The sequence below is a fragment of the Microcaecilia unicolor genome, chromosome 1 (assembly GCF_901765095.1).
Source record: "Microcaecilia unicolor chromosome 1, aMicUni1.1, whole genome shotgun sequence".
Classification (NCBI taxonomy): domain Eukaryota; kingdom Metazoa; phylum Chordata; class Amphibia; order Gymnophiona; family Siphonopidae; genus Microcaecilia; species Microcaecilia unicolor.
Window position 1 is genome coordinate 591,376,060 of NC_044031.1, and position 19,282 is coordinate 591,395,341.

The 19,282-nt window shown below is 42.3% G+C and overlaps 1 protein-coding gene across 1 annotated transcript in view; it reads right to left on the reverse strand.

The window, feature by feature from the left end:
* OC90 (otoconin 90) overlaps window positions 1–19,282 on the reverse strand; it is a 114,094-nt gene that overhangs the window by 51,606 nt on the left and 43,206 nt on the right. Inside the window, exons 7-8 of the mRNA XM_030189923.1 lie at window positions 17,187–17,237; window positions 13,576–13,626 (exon numbers count right to left, since the gene is read on the reverse strand). Coding sequence (XP_030045783.1) covers window positions 13,576–13,626; window positions 17,187–17,237 — 102 coding nt within the window. The remainder of the gene's footprint in view (window positions 1–13,575; window positions 13,627–17,186; window positions 17,238–19,282) is intronic.

A 19,282-nucleotide genomic window follows, 5' to 3' on the forward strand; every position in this document is an offset into this window, starting at 1 on the left:
CATTGAGTATTGCATTAAGTTCAGGTCGCCGTATCTCAAAAAAGATATAGCGGAATTAGAAAAGTTTCAAAGAAGAGCGACGAGAATGATAAAGGGGATGGAACTCCACTTGTATGAGGAAAGGTTAAAGAGGTTAGGGCTCTTCAGCTTGGAAAAGAGATGATTGAAGGGAGATATGATTGAAGTCTACAAACTCCTGAGTGGTGGAAAACGACTACAAGTAAATCAATTTTTTACTCATTCCAAAAGTACAAAGACTAAGAGACACTTGAGGAAGTTACATGGAAATACTTTTAAGACAAATAGGAGGAAGTATTTTTTCACTCAACGAATAGTTAAGTTCTGGAACTCTTTGCCGGAAGATGTGGTAACAGCGGTTATCATATCTGGGTTTAAAAAAGGTTTGTACAAGTTCCTGAAGGAAATGTCCATAGTCTGCTATTGAGATAGACATGGGAAGGCAACTACTTGCCCTGGGATTTGTAGCATGGAATGCTGCCATGATTTGAGATTCTGCCAGGTACTTGTGACCTGGCTTGGCCACTGTTGGAAACAGGATACTGTGCTAGATGAACCATTGGTTTGGCCCAATATGGCTACTCTTATGTTCTTATAATGATAGAACATTACTGATAAACAAAGGTACTTACATTCCATTTTGGAAGTTTGCAGACTTGGATTGTAGGGTTCACCAGAAGTCACTTAAAATATAGAAAGAACTAAAACGATCACTCGGAGCACAACGGTAAGTCTTAATTACATACGAGGGTAACATGATACCTCTCCAACTATTATTAATTGCATATAAATGCTGGTTGTATGTTTGGGTAGGAAGTGAACCTGATTCATAAAGTGTCCCCGCATGCTGGAAAGAAACAGCATCAGTACTACGAACTACAAATTGATAAGACACGATTCATCAAAATACCATAGAAATGTTGGGTTGATTGGAAAACAACTTACTTTTGTTGGTGGATGTTGTCAGCCCTTCACCTGTAGTAATTGTCAAAAGAAAGTTGCTATATTTTTGACATCTGAACAAGAACAACAATATCTAGATCTAGCATGCAGCTTATTCTGTCCTAGGACAAAGATTTATAAAGTGCTTGTAACTGTTTGTTTTTTTTTAATACTATGGTACTTCACAATTCAGTAGCCCATTATGGTGATGGACCGAGTGCCATATCTCCCTTATGGCAACATTCTTTTCTATGCTCATTAAAAAATCATTACCCCCAGGTTTATTGCCTTCACTGGACCGTGCAGAAATTTTGTTAATTAAACTTGCTGAACTCATCCGTAGGATGCTTCTCCTTTTGCACTGTTATAAAGCTCCACAGTTTGAAGATTTTTGTTCTGCACGTCTCATTTGCATACATCACGTCTCATTAACATACATGGATGCAGAGTGTTTGTTGTATTAATATGACAACTGCTTGTCCCTTGGTAAAGAAGAGTGTGCCGTTCATGCTAATTGCCTTAATAAATCTTTTCATCCTGAATCCTGTAAGCTGTCTAGCTAAAATCCCTTCTGCCCATTACCCATTAAAAAAAAAAATTCTCCCATATGATGCTTCTTCAGTCTTAACGTTCAATAGATAGTTTAGTTAACTTCATTTCTAAATTAACCATTTTTACACAGACTTGGAACTACTTTAGAGGTGTCTCTGTGTCTCTACTACTAGTGTTACTAATCATTTCTGTAATACTAGTAGATGTACGCAGTGCTGTACTCATTATATCCAGGTACTTTCTCTGTCCCTAGTGGGTTCACAATCTAAGTTTCTTTTACCTGGGGCAATGGAGGATTTAGGGGCCTTTTTACTAAGGTGCGTAGGAGCCTATAAACGTCCAACGTGGGACAAATTGGAACTACCGCCCGGCTACTGCGTGCCCCGGGCAGTAGATCCATTTTTGATGCATGTCCAAAACATACGGCAGAAATTATTTTCTACTGCGTGGCGCTTACCAGGTGGTAATTGGCAGTGTACATACACTGACAATTGCCCCCTGTTAACTTGTGAGACTTTACCGCTAAGTCAATGGGTGGCGGTAAGGTCTCAGGCCGAAAATGGACACGTGCTGGTTTTAATTTTACCGCACATCCATTTTCGGACCCCCCCCCCCCCCCCAAAAAAAAAAAAAAAAAAAACAGGTGCCCTGAAAAATGGACCTGCATACATCCAAAATGCATGCCATTTTTCAGCACGCCTTAGTGAAAGGGCCCCTAAGTGACATGCCCAGGGTCACTAGGAACCGCAGTGGGAATTGAACCCAGGGTGCCAGGATCAAAGCCTCCTGTACTAACCATTAAGCTACTCCTCCACACAGCTTGACTCAACTTAGGCACTGGGATGATGTAGGAATTACAAGCATAATTGTTATAGCATACTAGCATAAGTCCGCAGTTATGCAGCTAACTTTAGGTGTGAGTACTTACTCTAGCTCAATGGCTTGTGTAAATGCTCATGCCTGACTGCTGACAGGTGCGCAGCTGATGGTTTTCTGTAACCTACATGCATGTGCAAGACATGCCCCTGTCCTGCCCATGCCCCTCCCAGCTCCATGCACCCTCCTTGCAGTTGTGTGCTTTGGAATTTGACAGCACAATTTATAGAATACTGACTAAGGGTGGTTATACGTGCAACTGAAAATTAATTCTAATTAGAGGCAATTATTGGTTCTTAGCTAATTAAGCAATAAACTTACACAGACACTATTCTATAACGTGCACTCGCAACTTGTGTGTCCAATTTTATTCTTGGGGCCCCTTTTACTAAACTGCGGTAAAAGGGGCCCAGTGGTAGTGGTAGCGTGAGTTTTTGCCACGTTCAGAGCCCCCTTTTATTGCAGCGGGTAAAAGGTTGAAAAAGGAAATGGCCATGTGGTCAGTTTGCACTTGCCGCATGGCCATAGATTTCTGTGCATTGTCAGATCTGTAGAGATTTGCTAAGATCCATAGAAAAAAAAATAGGTATATTTTCTATTGGCCTAAGGCAGATATGCATATTTTTTGGACCTCAGACCAGGCTGAAATTAGCACAGTTTGTCTTTGAATCAAAATATATCTTTAGGCCTTAGAAGAAGTGGTTGAGGCTATTGGAAATTATTTTTCCTCTTTCTGAAGAATAAACACAAAGGGTCCAATATTCAGACTGTAGGAGGCAGCCCTTATAAATGCCACAATCGGCGCTGACCCCGGATATTGAGTGTCAGGCAGATTCCAGTGATCAGCATTGAATATCCATTTTTGGGGGGGGGGCTGGCTCAAACTTAATGGGCTAACTGAATATTCAGTGCTGGACGGTTAAGTTTCTAGTGGCTAAAGATAGGACTGCTATTTAGCTGATCTGATTTGGCCACTGAACTTAGCTGGCCTGCGCTTGAATATTCGCAGGTAGCCGGCTATATCACATGATATAGCCAGTTAGCCGCTATGCACGAACTGTGAATATTCAGTGGAGATAACCAGCTATATCCTGCTGAATATTGGTGGTTAGCCAGCTAAATTCTACTGAACTGACAAGGAGCCATTCCTGGCCAGTTAAATAGCATTGAATATCAGCTGGAAAGTAAGGGGTCCTTTTACTAAGGTGTACTGAAAACTGGCCTGTGCTGGTGTAGACGCATGTATTGGACGCATGCAGGTCCATTTTTCAACGCAAAAAAGACCTTTTTTTGGCCGAAAATGGACGTGCGGCAAAATAAAAATTGGCACATGTCCATTTTGGGCCTGAGACCTTTCCGCCACCCATTGACACAGTGGTAAGGTCTCACTCATTAACCGGGTGGTAATCTTCAGCATGTGTACACTGCCAATTACTGCCATACTGGATGCACATAAAAAATGAAATTACCACCCAGGCCACATGGTAGCCGGGTGGCAGTTCTGAATTGGCATAGATTGGGCACGTGTAGGCACAAATAGAGGGGCATAATCGAACGGCGCTGGCCATCTATATGGCCGGCTCCAACCGTATTATCGAAAAAGATGGCCGGTTGGGGCCAGCTAAATCTCAACTCCCCCAGTGGTCATCAATCCCCTCCCACCCAAAAAAAAAATCCAAGTGCTCGTCAGGGACGTCCTAAATCAAAACAATTTTTGTTTGGCTTTTTCATTAGTACCAGTGGGATTTGAACCAGCCACATCTAGATTACAAGACCAGTATTCTAACCACTTGGCCACACCTCTACTTACTTGGATGTCCCTCCCTTTTGATTATGTCCCTTCATGTCTCTTTCAGTCAATCACAGACAGGGGTCTGTCTCAGCCAAACACAGCGCATTTAGCTGTCTGTGAGTGGCTGAGAGAGACCCCTCTCTGTGAGTGGCTGAGAGAGACCTGAAGGGGCATAATCAAAAGGGAGGGACATCCAAGTAAGTGGAGCTGTGGCTAAGTGGTTAGAGCAAATGTTCCTGATAAGCAGTTGGATTCTTTTTCCACTTTTTTGAAGCTGGCCATCTGTAAACCCTGGTGATCTCAATATTTGACCTAAATGTTGAGATTTAGCCGGCCTCAACCGTATTATCGGAAGAAAAGATGGCCGGCCATCTTTTTCGATAATACTGTTGGCACCGCCCCTTTGCGGAGCCGGCTCCGAAGATGGCCGGCCATATAGATGGCCAGTGCCGTTAGATTATGCCCCTCTATGAGGCTTAGTAAAGGGCCCCTTAATAGGGGCTAACTAATAGAAGTCCTGAGGCAAAGCAAACTTTGAGGGAACAAAGTAAGAAACAGAAAAGACAATGAAACAAACATTTGTCAACCAAGTACTTGGAGATGGAGAGAGCAAGGAGAAAGACCAAGGCAGAAACTCGCATTCAGAGCTGAATGTATGACTGCATGGATCATGTTGACAGTGTTTAGCAGAATACATATTCTGAGGGCTGTTGGAAGGTATCTTCCTAATTGGGGTGGGGGGTGGGTAGGGGGTGTAGACCAAATTTCAGCTTCAGCGCTGAAACCAGCCTGAAATCCAGGTTCAGCCATGCTTCAGGTATTTGCTTTGGTAGCTTAAATGTATTGTATTGTATTGTAACATTTATTACCCGCGCTTTCCCACTTGTTAGCAGGCTCAATGCGGCTTACAATAAAACAAAAGTTACAAGATAGCACAAAATGGATAAAACATTTAAATATAGTATATAAAGAGGTGGACTAAGAAAGGATAAGGGAGGAAGGTGGAAGAGGTAGGGAACAGAAGAGGGTGTAAGTTGGGTAAAGTGGAGTGGAGGAGTGGCCTAGTGGTTAGGTGGTGGACTTTGGTCCTGTGGAACTGAGTTCAAGTCCCACTTCATGCACAGGCAGCTCCTTGTGATTCTGGGCAAGTCACTTAACCCTCTATTGCCCCATGTAAGCTGCATTGAACCTGCCATGAGTGGGAAAGCACGGGGTACAAATGTAACAAAAATAAATAAAGTATTGTGAATAAGAAAGAATGTATAATAATGGTTCAGAGAGGGATGAATTCAAAAGGAAAAAGCATATTTAAGTTCTGCCAAATAGTCAGATCCCAGTATCATAGATGGATTTCTAATTTAAGTCAAGTCATATTTGTACTAGTGCAAAATAACAGTCATGGAACGCACAACTTAAAACGATCTACAAACTAAACAACTTCCACAAACTACTGAAGACCCATCTCTTTAACAAAGTATACCACAAAGATCAACAAATGTGAACACACACCAGTCCTCCACATATATTCAGAACTGCTCTACAATTTCTACTTGCTATATTACTATCATGTTTTATCATTACCATGTTACCCAAGATTCTTCTGTAACATTAATAGTCTAATTTCTAATGCTTTTTCACCATTCTTGATATATTGTAAGCCATTATCATGTTACCCAAGGTCCTCTGTAACACAAAATGTCTATCTTCTAATGTAATTCCACCATTCACAAAGTATTGTAAGCCTCATTGAGCCTGCAAAAAGGTGGGAAAATGTGGGATATAAATGCAATAAATAAATAATAAGAAAGCGGAAAAAAAAAAAAAAAACATTCCAAGCATTACAGTACCTTCAGCACTTGGGTTGAAGACCTTGTCCACACTTCTGTTACGATGCACTGTGAAAACAAAGAGAGCATCTTCAATGCTGGCAACAATGAGAAAATTGCAATTTTAACCAGAATTAATTATCTTGAAAGGTTTCTATTAATTTCACAGAATAGAAACAAAGGGCCCAGATAACCCTGCCTGGTTAAATCACGCTGAGTGTGCTGAGAGGGGATATTCAGTGGCACTTCATCAGGCAATGCTGCTGAATATCTTCTCTGACTGCCAGGGTTGGTTTCAGACATGGTGGGACCCAGGGCAGATATTAAGGAGGACGCCCCTGATTCCCCCCTCCCCCGATGTTCTCACTTGTATTGCTACTACACGGTCCATGCATCTCTTCCCTTTCTCCCCACCACAGTCTGTCTCCCTTCCTTCCCCTCATCTTGCGGTCTTCTTTAAAATTTTTATTTCCATTCTTGGAAGGGCCCTTGTGTGGCAGCCATCCTCACAAGCTGCCTCCAGCTGTCCCGAAACTTTCCCTCTCTGCCGTGATCTGCTCAGGCAAAAAACAGGAAATTGCGCCAGAGGTGGTGGATTGTGGCAGAGGAGAGAACAGTGGCATACCAAGGGGGGCATACCAGAGGGAGCTGCAGCGAAGCGAAGTTTAGCGAACTCGGAGCAGGCGCACGCCGCGGCACCCCCCAGCGGCGTGCACTCGGGGGGGGTGTCATTTCGCCGGAGGGGGAAGGTGTAATTTAGCGAGGGGGGGGCGCTGCACCTGGGGGGTGCGCATCGGCGCTCCGCCCAGGTGTCATCCAGGCCAGGAACGCCACTGGGAGAGAAAGCTTTGGGGCAGCTGCAGGCAGCTTGTGAGAATGGCTGCCACGCCAGGGCCCCTCTGAGAAGGGAAATACATTTTAAAAGAAGATCAAGAAGGGAGGCGGAAACAGACTGTGGTGGGGAGAATGGGAAGAGATGCCTGGACTGCAGGGCCCCCTAGAGCTATGGGACCCAGGGTAGCTGCCCTGTTTGTCCCCCAACCCCTAAGGCCGACCCTGCTGACTGCCACGACACTCTCTGGGCAAGTAGCACTGCCTAAATAGCAGTCCTAACTTTGCATGTTTTAGTTATGCAGGTACAGCATATACACACATAAAGTCTGGGTATTGGTGTTGACCCAAATATTCAATGCCACTGACTGAATATCCAGGTCTAATTGAGCCAACAGTGGTGACCAGAAAGATCTTAGGAATGCAAGACAAATGACCATATAAAGCAAAACTTTAAATTCTATTTTTCTTCTTCTTCCTTCCCTTCCTGATCTCAAATATTTTTAATCATTGAAGCAAATAAATAGACTTTAAGTGTAAATTTTCTATAAGACTAGAAATGATAAAGGTACCTGTGTATCTTGTACAAACCTATCCAACTTTAATAGACAAAATTCCTCTGTATGTTGTCCTTGAAGACTGGCTTGTTTTGCAGCTATGAGAATATATGTGCCCAGTGTTAAATTATGGCATGCTTGCAATGAACATATACTTAGAAATTAAGGATTCCTTTTATTAAGCTGCAGCAAGCACAAACGTGTGCTTACTGTGGGGCACGCTTAGGTGTCCCATGATCATTTTTGGATAGGCTCGTGCTACCCACACATTAAAAAATAAAATTTAATTTTTAGCGCCGGGTGTGGAGAGTAGGTGTGTTCTACGCTAATTGGTTAGCACAGCTACATTGTCGCACGCTAACCGATTAGCAAGTGGTTAGTGCATGATTCCTTGCCATCTAAATAATGGGTGGTGGTAGGGGCTCAAACACTAATGACCATGCGCTAATGGGAAAATAGTATGTGGTCATTAATGTGAAAATAGAAAAATGACTATCCAGCTCATTTTTGAAAGAGAAGGGCGCCCATCTTTCGACACAAATCGGGAGATGGGCATCCTTCTCCCAGGGGCGCCCAAATCAGCATAATCAAAAGCCAATTTTGGGCGTCCTCAACTGCTTTCCATCACGGGGATGACCAAAGTTCTCAGGGGTGTGTCGGAAGCATAGTGAAGGCGGGACTGGGGCGTGGTTGAGATGGGCGTCCTCGGCCGATAATGGAAAAAAGAAGGGCGGCCATGACGAGCATTTGGCCGACTTTACTTGGTCCATTTTTTCTTGCGAACAAGACTCAAAAGGTGCCTGACCTGAACAGATGACCACCGGAGGGAATCGGGGATGACCTCCCCTTACTCCCCCAGTGGTCACTAACCCCCTCCTACCATAAAAAACGAGTTTAAAAATACTTTTTTGCCAGCCTCTATGCCAGCCTCAAATGCCATACTCAGGTCCATCACAGTAGTATACAGGTCCCTGGAGCAGTTGTAGTGGGTGCAGTGTACTTCTGGCAGGCGGACCTGGGGGGGGGGGGGGGTTGGTAAGGGAGCTATGCACCTGGGAGCAATTTGTGAAGTCCACTGCAGTGCCCCCTAGGGTGCCTGGTTGGTGTCCTGGCATGTGAGGGGGACCAGTGCACTACAAATGCTGGCTCCTCTCACGACCAAAGGGCTTGGATTTGTACGTTTTTGAGATAGACGTCTTTGGTTTCCATTATCGCCGAAAAACAAGGTCGACCATCTCTAAGGTCAACCTAAATGTTGAGGTTTGGCCATCCCCGACCGTATTATCGATGGAATTACTGAAAGAGATATTCCCATCCCCACCAGTGCTGGCCTTCCAACAGCCACCCAACTTAAAACACAAGCTAATCAGACGTAAACTCCCAACACAGACTGAAAAAGAAAAGGGCACGTTTCCCTGTAACATATCCAGCTGCAAGCTATGCCAAAACATTTCACAGGACCCCACAGTCATTCACAAAGGAAAAACATTCAACATAAAGGAATCTTTCACATGCTCATCTTCCATTGTAGTATATATCATTCAGTGTAAAAAATGTAACGAAGGATGCTATATTGGAGAAACAGGCCAGATGCTTAAGACAAGATTCAATTTACATAGACACAACATGAAGAAAGCTGGTGCCAGTCAGATTCCCACCCCTGTGGGCCAACACTTTACAGGACCAGGACACTGCACCAGTGATTTCATAGTAAGAATCCTGAAGGGTAACTTTAAAACAATACAGGAACGTAAGACCTTTGAAGTCAGAATGATTGAATATTTTGATACCCAACAGACAGGACTTAACAAGGATCTGGGTTTTCTAGCCCATTATAAACCATAAAGTTGTATTTCTCTGTTTATCACTCTCCTCTCACCTACCCACACCCATCCTGTTAGACTATCAATGAAATGAAATGCTTTGATGTACCCATGCATACCTCCTACCCACCCCCACCTTGCTAGACTGTCATTGAAATGCTTTGATGCTTCACTTATATATACTATCAACTAACACATTTGCTTATTTCCGATCTGATGAAAAAGGGCAACCTTCGAAAGCTAATCAAGAAATGTATTAAGTTATGAAACAAGATGGCAAGCGATCTGCAAAATCCAACATGGAGACAAACAAAGCAGATCAAAATTATTTTCAGAGATTCGCCCGACACAGACTGTGTTTCGCCCACAAGGGCTACGTCAGGGGCTAATAGTCCAAGCAGGACATGAGATTGAAACGTAAAAAACCAGCAGGGTGCTTTCCTCAATCAAGGTGAGGACATCAGCTCAATACACAGGGTAAGTCCAGTTGCATCTCTCAGCTGCTGGAAGATGCAACTTCATTCTTCACCCTATTAATATCCAATGTCAATGCAGTTGATGAAGAAAACAACTGCTCTATTTACAGCCAAGTAATTCCAAATACCGTCCAGTGTGATGATAATGGGATTCACTAGACTCTGTTTCTTAATTTAGTTATCCTCTCATTTACCTCTTGGAGGGGGGGTACTATCCTATCTACCCTTAACCAAATCACAACGTTCAAGCTGGTTACCTCCCACAATGCCATGAGCAGCAGCACCTCTAGCTCTCTCGCCCATCCTCCTGGTCACCATTCCTTGTCCTTTGGAATTCAAACAGGGGTTCTCAACCCAGTCCTTGGGACACACCTAGCCAGTCTGGTTGTCAGAATGCCCACAATGAATATGCATGAGATAAATTTGCATGTCCTGCCTCCATTGTATGCAAATCTATCTCATTCATATTCATTGTGGGTATCCTTAAAATCTCACTGGCTAGGTGTGTCCTGAGGACTGGGTTGAGAACCCCTGCTTAAGAGTAATGTTCTCTTCCACACACAAAGGGCTAGATCCAATAAATGAAGCTCAAAGTTAGGCCCCAGGATGATCTATGCTAAGCTGGTATTCTATAAAAGACTACTCTGCGTGGATCATCCTTCATGGAATACTAGAGCATGCATTTTTTGCCTGTCTTTAGGCACGAACACTTTTGCTTGCTTAAGGTTAGTGTAAATGCTGGCGCCCAACTGAGAACAGTTAGGCACTCAACCAAGAATTCTATAGCATTGCTCCTGCATTCTGGGAATGCCCCTGACTTGCCTATGCCCCTCCTATGGCCATGCCCCCTTTGGAGTTGTGCACCATGAAATTTAGGTGCGCATGTTATGAAATAGGGCTTGGAGCAGATCCACATGTAACTCCTAATTACGGCCAATTAAGTGCTTGTTAACTCCAATAATTGATTGTTATTACCTATTAGTTTACACGCAGATCTGGGATCCTTGCCCACATTTGGGTGACCTATACAGAATCTGAATAATATTTGTGATTGGAAGTTGGAAAACAAGGACACAGAAATCGATATGTTTATATAAAAAAAAAAGAGAAAAATGTGAACTATTTGAAAAAACTTGGACCGATGAGGGAAAGTGTTGAGGCAGCTTATGTATATTTTGTATACAAACACATGGATTGCTAAAGATAAAGCCCACAGACTGATTGATGGTCCCCAAAAAATTTACACAAGGTGCTCTTTTTTTAGAAATCGAGTTAGATTATAGAGCACTTGATGGTAACATGATGCTTTAGGAATGTCAATGTGACTCTCTTATACCATATGATATTTTCACAGATGCGAACAACATAGGCATTAAGAGCTGAATCTTAACATTTTATTTATTTATTTACGCCATCTTTGTGAAGAGCGATTTGGACATTTGGATAGTTTAGTCCGGTGTGGGACTTTTTGATTGTCCCCTTCCTGAGGCAGCCAGTAATTTGGCGAAACGAGGCACACTTGTTGAAGGGAGATACAAGAAAAGGACATTTGAGATTGATTTAAGAAAGAACTGAGACTGTTTCAGACCGTACGGATTGTTGTCTGCCAAGGGCACTGAGAACGGCCCCTTCAGCCCAAGCCTGTGGACAGTGAGGTATTTTTCTGCAGTTGGAGTGTCGGATTACCCTGTCAGGAGCTGATCATTTGGGATGAGTAAAAGTGCTTTGCATGTTTTGTATGGATGTTGAACAGCTGAAGGATTTTGAAAATGCTCTTGAATGTAGGGGGAGGTGCCTTGGACTGATTTTTTGATTTACAACTACGAGGGTTAGGTCTGGGTTCATTATCACAAATTTGTGATTTCATCTAAGTGGGTGGTCTCACTGTGCTATATAGTTAAAGTGGTGTAGAAGACAGTGAGTTTTTTAGATCATTCGGTTTTCTCACGTTAAGGTGAGTTTTTTACGTCTGGTCTGTTTTTCTCCTGTTTCTTCTCCCACTAGGACCTGTGATAGTAATTGACTCCTTATAAAGATGGGGTTAAGTGTTATACTTGCAGACTAATGTTTGCAGTAGTTTCCCCAGTAGGAGATTTGAGGTCCTTTGTTAAGTTAGCAGACTAATAGGAATTGTAATTTTAAATTCCTTGCACAGAGGGAGACTCACTCATTTGGTACTTGATATTTTCAAACATTTTGTGTGTTTATTTATTTATTTAACACATTTATACCCCACATTTTTCCACCAATAGTAGGCTCAATGTGGCTTACAAGACCGTAGGGCAAACTACAGTTCAATTAAATAACATAAAAATGTAATATAGTTCAGTAAAATAACATAATAATGTAATAAAAAATAGTAAACGTATAGGTATCGTAAAGAACAACAGAGATAGTAAGAGTGAATAATAAAGGTAAGGGTCCATGGAAGTTGCTGTGACAGGAAGAAGTAAATTAAGCTGAGTCATGAAGGTAAGCCTTCTTAAACGGGGTGGTCTTCAATAATTTCCTGAAATTTAGGTGGTTCTCAGTTAATTTTAAGATTTTAGATAGTGCATTCCATAACTGTGTTCCTATGAAGGAGAAGCTGGATGCTTAGGTAGACTTGTATTTGAGGCCGTTGCATCAAGGACCCTATTTACAAAGGTGCGCTAGTGTTTTTAATGTGCGCTAAAAATTAGTACATGCTAACTGTGTAGAAGTCCATAGCAATATTATGGGCATCTACATGGTTAGCACATTCTAAAAACACTAGCGCACCTTTGTAAACAGGGCCCTAAGAGTTTTTGAGAATGATCTCTAAGGGCAATTTTAGAAAGCGGACTGTGCAAGTCTACATTAGTAATACTTTTATATATGCATAAAATAGGAATTCCTAGGGGCAGAGCTGGGAGGAATTCGGAGTATGGATCTATACCTAGCAGACATACACAGGTGCCTGCCATTGATATGCATGTATATTTCCCCTTCATAAAACTGTTGCTTTTTTACATGGATGATTCTAAAATTGCTTCTTCCATACTGGTAAGTGATTCCCTCTATTGTGGACTGAAGCATAGCTTTTTTTTTGAAATGTGTTTTTGACCCAGCAGTTTTCCACTGCTTCATTTGGGCTTTGAGTACAATTAGAAGCAGTGCATTTTGTCTAGCAAAAAAGGTGCTGGTACTCAAATGCCAGGCCACCCTTCGGGGGTGGAGTGATCATTGAAGGACCCACCCTACAATAGCCAGGACTCCTGCAACCAGTCATAGAATCTATGACAAGGCAGAATTTGTAGGTAGAACCTGAGCACTTTCATTAAAATACGAGAACCATGGGTCAAGTTTAGCAGACAGTGGAAAAGGTGCCGGTACTCAGTACCCCCAAGTACCCCCTCAAAAAAAGCCCTGATAAGAAGTGGCCTCTACAGGGCAACAGTGCTACAAACCTTTATTCCCAACAATCAGAGTTCTTCTCCTAAATTTATAACCTTTCCAAGTCCAGCCAGTGTCTATTAGCTGTTGTGTGTGCACCATAGTTCCAGCCAATAGGTGGTGCCATTGTGCAAAGGTTAAATCTTCCTGTTTAACTCCAAGGACTTTTAGGAGGTCTTTTACTAAAGCTTAGCTCAAGCTATTTACAGCAGGGCCCATAGGAATAAAATGGGATCTGTTGCAGATAACTCGAGCTAAGCTTTAGAAAAAGACCTCCTTAAAGCATCTCTGTACAATCCCTAGCCAAGAGAGCATAACTGGGTTTTTCTAATGGCTAGTAGGCTGGTGCTTTTACAAAACGTTTGGTACTTTTGCAAATCACTGCAGTGGAAAGAAATTCTCTGTAATTTTTGTCTAATCTAAGAAAACTCCAGAAATAATATGAAGTAATTAAGAAAAGGAACTTACTTTCTCCTTCATGAGCTGTCAAACTTTTCTCTTCAGTTGCTTCTGGATAAACTTAAAAAAAAAATCTCAATTACAGAAATCCTTTAAAGAAAACTCAATGTGAAAATTGCTAATCATGTGCAAACAGTTTCTTTCTTTTATTTAGACAGTTTTGACATAGAGCTATAGTAGAACGTTGAATTGCCCTAACAAAACAAATTAGTTGGTAAGTGAAGAAGTGTCTATTAACATAAACACACAAAAAAGTTGTATTTAGGATATATAGAAGCGTATTTTCAAAGCACTTAGACTTATAAAGTTACATGGAGGGGCATTTTCGATCAGTGGCATTCCTAGGGGGGGCTGACACCCAGGGCGGATCGCCGATGCGCCCCGCCTCCCGGGTGCAGCGCCCCCCCTGGAACAGCGCAACGCCCCCCCGGCGAAAGAACAATCTCCCGGGTGCACGCCGCTGGGGGGGGTGCTTGCGCGCCTGCCGGCTCTTCGTTTTCATGCTCCCTCTGCCCCGGAACAGGAAGTAACCTGTTCCGGGGCAAAGGGAGCATGAAAATAAAGAGCCGACAGGCGCGCAGCACCCCCCCAGCGGCGTGTACCCGGGGCAGACCCCCCCCCCCGCCCCCCCCCCCCCCTTGGTACGCCACTGTTTTCGATATAACATCCGAATGACACCAGAGGCATTTATTGCAAAACATCCAAAATCAGACAGATACAATCGAAAAAAAGGTAAATGTTTCGAGAGATATGAAAGTAGGTGAAATATACGTCTTTTAATAAAACGACCCCAACCAGTGGCAAAAAAAGTCTCCGCCATTCGAAAATATACCGTGCAAAACATCCATCGTCACTACATGTCTCAGAAAATGTGTACGGCAACAGTAGGACATCTCCACGTGCAACATATCCATATATAGCTCTGTACGTGGAGGAATGTCTAACATTGTGCAAGGATGTCTCTTAGGAGAGAGAGCCTAATAACTCCCCTGAGGAGAGACAGCTCCTGGTCCTCCTATACCAAAGGCACAGGAGGCATCTATTCAAAAGGCACCACCACCTCCCTAGAAATGTCTCCATGAGAACTTGGAGACATGTCAGGGCCACCCTGGCAAAGTACATGTCCAGCATCGCCCCTCTGGATCACAGCACCATTTATGTACAAACACTGGATATGGGCAGGATACAGGCACTGGAGTACCTTTCCTGTTGCAGTATATGTAATAGCTCCCTCACCAATCCAATGTCTTACTGTAGTTCTTCCTCCAGGAGTAATCATGGTTGTAAATGTGTACTCCATAAATACAGAATGGAATTAAAAAAATATATAAAAAAATCTATTGCTGAAATCTGAATGCACACCACATCCAATGCCCAGAAAATATGGGGGCCACCCCCTCTACCACCCATGCAGAGCTATAATGAGGAACTGCACAAATCTGCACCCCTTCCCTAGACCCCACCTACCTAGTGATAGGAACATTGGCGGCAGCTCCCTAAAGTATGTGCAGATGCCCAAAGGAATACCAGCTTTACCCCACTGCCCATTCCCACATCCCTGCAATACTGCACATGCTGCACAGAAAGGCCACCAAGCCATTCTCTGTCCCCATGTCCACCTCAGTTCACATATCACCTGTGTTTGTGTAACACATATCCCCCCCCCCCCCCCCCCCCCCAATCTGGCTGTTGCTATGTGAGGAGCATTGCACAACTTGGCTTAAAAAAGTAATAATATATGTGAAGGCAAGAAGGTCCATCACCTGAACCCAAGTCTACCAACTTGTGGTTTGCAGGCAGTATGGCATTCACAGGGAATTGGAGTCCCTGAGGCGCCGGTACTGGTGTATCTGGAAGGACAACCCAACACTGATCCAGCGCATGTGGGAGTGCCTCCAGGCCCTAAAGATAGAAGTGGCAATGCTGCGTTCGGCACCTAACCCTTACCGTTCAGTGAATCCAGACTGCCCCAATTTGACTGCCCCTATCGGACCGACCGTTCACTTGTCTATTAGATTGTAAGCTCTTTGAGCAGGGACTGTCTCTCTTTGTTAAATTGTACAGCGCTGCGTAACCCTAGTAGCGCTCTAGAAATGTTAAGTAGTAGTAGTAGTAGTAGTGGTTTATAAATTTAAGTTATATACCTGTTCATTGCTTTGTAAATTGCTTTCTTGGTCTACTTTTCTTTTTCATGAGTCAGCTCTTGGGAGCTAATAAGTGCTGACTCATGAAAAAGAAAAGTCCCAAGATATGGACTAAAGAGGTCTTTTACAGAGCTGAGCTAGTGTTTTTAGCTCACTGTAAAAGGCTGGTGGTAAACGCTGAGACGCCAATTATATTCTTATGGACGTCTGAGCGTTTACCGCCAGCTGATTTTTACCACGAGCTAAAAACACAAGCGTGGCTTTTTAAGAGGCCCCCTAAATGATTTATAAATTTTCTTGTGATTGTTTGTTTGTTTTCCTATGTATTATTTTTATCCATTTTCTTTAACTATTGGGTTGTAAAAAATTTAGGGCTCCTTTCACAAAGCCACGGTAGTGATTACTGTGCGCTGAATGTGACAAAGCCCATAGGAGTTGAATGGGCTTCATCGCATTTGGCACGCCGCTACTTGCTAGTGCGGCTTTGTAAAATGAGCCCTTAAAATCCTAATAAAAAAATCTGGGCCAATGAATTGAATTTTGGTCTTTACATCTTACAGCACTACTGCTGAGCTACTGCACTGACCAAGTCTATTTTAAAAAATATATATATATTTGAAGCTTTTGTTTATGGGTAACAGACACAGTAATACTTTTTAAATATGGAAATCACTATGGGCTCCTTTTACAAAGGGGCGCTACCGATTAGCAGCTCACTGAATGCGAAGAAGCCCATTCAATTCCCATAGGTTTCTTCACATTCAGTGCACGCTAATTGGTAGCGCTGCTTTATAAAAGGACCCCTATGGCACATAGAAACTTTCTATAATTGTTTTATTTTTTTATTTATTCTTTATTCATTTTATATAATTTAACAACTATTCCACTTGACAGGAAATACAGAGAGAAATTTCAGTTATAAAGAAAATTACTTTCAGTTAACAATGGTTACTCTTCTTTAGACCACTATTTGTGGGGGAGAGTCTCTAAGTAACTGTTATAAAAAAAAACAAAGAATACATGAAACATAGGGAAAATGCATAATACGCTTATTCTATCCTAAAACAATATAACATAATAATCATCTTTAAGGGACGACAGTCAATCGATTTTCTACATATTTATAAAAGTTTTTAACTGCTCAGGTTGAAAAAAATATATATTTTAAACCCACATGTTTAATTACACACTTACAGCGGTAATTTAAATAAAAAGAAGCCCCCAAAATTAGTGTTTCTGTCTTCATTGAAAGAAATAACTTCCTCCTTTCTTGAGTCTGCTTAGTAATATCAGGGTACATCCAAACCTTTTTCCTCCGAAACAGAAGATGCATTTTTTTTAAAGTACATACGTTTAACAGCTTCAAGATCTTGCTGAAATATAAACGAGACTATGAGCGTCATTCTTTCCGAGTTGTTTTTTTATGGTCTAAGAACACTGAAGACGTAACAGCAAATATTATTAACAAGGACTTACATCCCCCTTCATGAGCTGTCAAAACGTTCTCTCCAGTTGTGTCTGGATAAACTAAAAAAAAAAAAAGCACAATTGCAGAGATCCTTCAAATAAAACTTAATTCATAAACTGCTAGATTTTTTGAAAGGATTGCGGGGCCCTTTTACTAAGTGCGTCAATTTGCGTGGTAATTTCATTTTCTATGCGCATCCACTACGTGCCCCGGAAAATATTTTTTATTTTGCGGTGCACGGCACTAACCGGGCAGTAATCAGAATTGTACTCGCGTTGACCATTACCGCCTGGTTAACATATGAGACCTTACCGCTAAGTCAATGGGTGGCAGTAAGGTCTCAGACCCAAAATGGATGCGCACCAATTTTTATTTTGCCACTCGTCCATTTTTAGCAAAAAAATGCCTTTTTTATAGATGCGCTGAAAAACGAATCTGTGCATGTCCAAAACACGCATCTACACTAGCGCAGGCCATTTTTCAGCACACCTTAGTAAAAGGACCCCTGTTTTTGCTAACTTAGAAATTTTTGGTATAGAAGTGTAGTACAAGTTTTTGCTGCCCTAATTCCTCATAGTTAACAATATTTAACCCTGACAAAATTAACACAACTCAAAAATGTCTGGCAATTGCAAAAGCACAGAAAAAAAGAGGTCCAAAAGGACTGCACACAGGACACTTAATTCTTCCTCCTCAACTACCTAAGACACTCTGTTACTCTTGAACTTTAACGCAATTACCACTATGTATTTCTGACACAGGAATTGGCCATCACGGTACTATGAAAGCCACATTCAGCCTGCAAATGGGTGGGAAAATGTGGGATACAAATGCAACAAATATCAATAAAATACAGAGCAGCATACACAGGCAAGTATCAATTAACCTGATTCTCAATTTTATTAAAAGCAACCATAAACTGGAAACTATCCCCCCCCCCCCCTGTTTATTAAGTTGCGGTAGCAGCTGCCGCACGGCAATGCCAACACAGCCCATTCAAAGTGAAAGGGCAGTGTTGGCATTAGCACACAGCAGCCACTAACGCAGTTTAGTAAACTAGGGGATATAAGTGTAATTAAAATGTCCATACACCCAACATGTTTTGGCTCCTCGGTACCTGCCTTAGGGCAGTTTTTACAAATGTAGACACTAATTCCACTTAAGGTGACCACCTATAGTACTTTCTATGGTTGCACGTCAGGGGTTCTCAAACCCCTGACATAACTTAAAAGAGGTCCCCAGATGGTAGCAAAATAACATATACTGTTAAAACAACTGTCTGCAATTGTAAAAACTGACCCTGAAGCAGTCACTGAGGTGCCAAAACATGTTGGACTTCTGGATATTTTAATTAGATTTACAATTACCACTTAGAACATAAGAATAGCCATACTGGGTCAGACCGATGGTCCATCTAACCCAGTATCTAGGTCACAAGTACCTGGCAGAAACCTAAATAGTAGGAATATTCCATACTACCAATCCCAGGGCAAGCGGTGGCTTCTCCATGTCCATGACTATGGACTTTTCCTCCAGGTTGCTTTTAATAAAATTGAGACTCAAGTTAATTGATGTTTACCTATGTACGCTGCTCTGTATTTTATTGGCAATTGGAAAAATACATTCTGGCACAATGAAAAAAAATCTGCGGTTATATTTATGCTTTTCAGGTTGTGTCTGCTGAAGCTTTCTAACAAGTTTATGGATTTAGCATTCTGAAGATTTATGGATGCCGATGGCCCCGAGCGATGTCTCACTGTTATACCTTTTTCTTTCCAACCCTGACTCCACATAGTGCTTGCTTTCTGTGCCATTCTCTACTGAGAATGGCAGAGGGTGGCTTCAAAATTGGTCAGTGGTCTCTGTCACAAAGCATATAGGGACAGGCTTATAGACCTCAACATGCATACTCTAGAAGAAAGGCAGGAGAGAGGGGATATGATAGAGATGTTTAAATACCTCCGTGGCATTAATGCACAGGAGGTGAGCCTTTTTCAAATGAAGGAAAACTGTGGAAGAAGAGGGCATAGGATGAAGTTAAGAGGAAATAGACTTAGGAGGAATCCAAGAAAATACTCTTTCATGGAAAGGGTAGTGGATGCAT